The sequence below is a fragment of the Wasmannia auropunctata genome, unplaced genomic scaffold, assembly GCF_000956235.1.
Source record: "Wasmannia auropunctata unplaced genomic scaffold, wasmannia.A_1.0 LD336057.1, whole genome shotgun sequence".
In the NCBI taxonomy this organism is placed as follows: Eukaryota; Metazoa; Arthropoda; class Insecta; order Hymenoptera; family Formicidae; genus Wasmannia; species Wasmannia auropunctata.
Window position 1 is genome coordinate 520,402 of NW_012026833.1, and position 1,793 is coordinate 522,194.

A 1,793-nucleotide genomic window follows, 5' to 3' on the forward strand; every position below is an offset into this window, starting at 1 on the left:
GAAGTTAGAATTGGAAGAAAAATATATTAAACTTGTTCACTCACTTTCGTGAGTGTAACTTTGATAAAAATGTTTCTTAAATTTTAGAATTTATTTATTTTTCGAAAGTGTATAAGGCGTGATGTTTTAATTTTTGCTAGTAGTATATGCAAAGTATCGTTGTAAATAATAAAAGTTTTTACAGTGCTCTGCATGGTCCACCTCAAACGGGTGAAAAACTAATGTTTTACTGGCTAGATAACGTGACAAATAATAAATCGTTGAATCTTTTAAAGAAAATTCGCAAGATAAGAAAACATACAGGTGTTAAATTTAATGATATAGTATTGGCAGCTTTATCCGCTAGTGTACACAAATATCATTTACGCGTAAGTATGTATAAAGCTTTCAACCAACAAATAACTCTAAAGAACTTCATTTAGAAATATGTTTGAATAATATCTAGAAAATAAAAAGATTTTTTTACAAATTTATATTTCGGCAATTCGCGTTCAAACTTGTTTTGCTAATATAATTTTTCTTATCGTATTATATTTTCGTAGATTAAGAAAACAGCTCCCGATGCGTTAACAACTATTTTCCCAGTAAGAATGGCAGTGCCTGGCACAAATTCAACGTTAAATAACGACTTTTCGCTTGCTGGTTTGCAAATTTGTGTCTCCAATGCAAATGGACAAACAATCGTCGATCCAAATCGAGATTCTCAGTTTTTTAAGCGCCTTCAAGATATTACAAGAGCAAATAACGAGCTTAGAAAGCGTTATGACATCTTGTTTAATTATTGGATTATGAAGTATCTGTCCGCACTATTTCCGGTGAAAATATTGAAGGCTTTTTTTTCAATAAATGACTGCACGGTTGTGTTTAGCAATATGCGTGGACCGGAAAAAGTTTGTATTCTGAATAATTCTGTGAGCAACTGTGTGTTCTGGATACCAATCAAGTATCGTATCTTTGTTTTTTTACAACAAATAAAATTATTGTGCATTATAGCAATATATATAGATGCATCACAATTCGTTTCCAGAAACACTACTGCTCTCGGCCTATCTCTGTTAAGCTACGGAGGCAATTTACAACTGTCTTTAATAGCTGATAAGTCAATCGTAAAGGATGAAACACTTTTTACGGAGTTATTAGAAAATATTGTATATGAAATAGAGACTGCTTATAATCATGTAGTAATGATGCGCCTATTGAAGCCATCAGATTTTCCGATAGAAACAACAGCGGAGAAAAGTAACGTAAATTAAAGTTTTAATTATTCCTACTTGAATTTAATTCCTATATTTTGTTTATACGCACGTCGTAATAAAATATTCAGTAAATTTGTATTCACAAAAGATATCTTTGTGTATTTTCAGATATCGGCGTGTTTCAAAAGAAGGAAATATAAGTGACTGAAATATTTTATCTCTTTTAACCCTCAGCTGGAGCAGTATTTGTATTTTCCGATTCTGGAGCACTGGGTGTGCAACACCCTGAACGTTTTCATTCGCATATATCTTTGTATGTGTCAAATTACGTGTTGTGTAACACGGAAACTACGTGCAATGCATTGCTATTTTCTTGGATGTTTGCTCATTATCTGATTAATATTAATATCATATGTTCTTACATTTATACATATATTATGTGTATTGATATTTTGCAACAGAGATTCATCGCAAAGAACGTCATAAATTCTAAAAGAAATATTGAAAACAATTTGCAGAAAATGGTGGATTTTGATGAATAAAATTAAAAATTTGCAAAACAGATGTTATGTACAAGGTGTTTCATTTTAATCACCC

At 31.2% G+C, this 1,793-nt stretch overlaps 1 protein-coding gene across 1 annotated transcript; it reads left to right on the forward strand.

Moving 5' to 3' along the window:
• Nucleotides 1-590: 590 nt before the first annotated feature.
• Nucleotides 591-1,512, forward strand: LOC105450741. The gene is made up of 3 exons (XM_011690728.1): nt 591-943; nt 1,028-1,239; nt 1,365-1,512. The coding sequence occupies exons 1-3, from the start codon at nt 591-593 to the stop codon at nt 1,394-1,396; spliced, it is 597 nt and encodes a 198-aa protein (XP_011689030.1). The 3' UTR covers nt 1,397-1,512.
• The last annotated feature ends 281 nt before the right edge of the window (nt 1,513-1,793 follow it).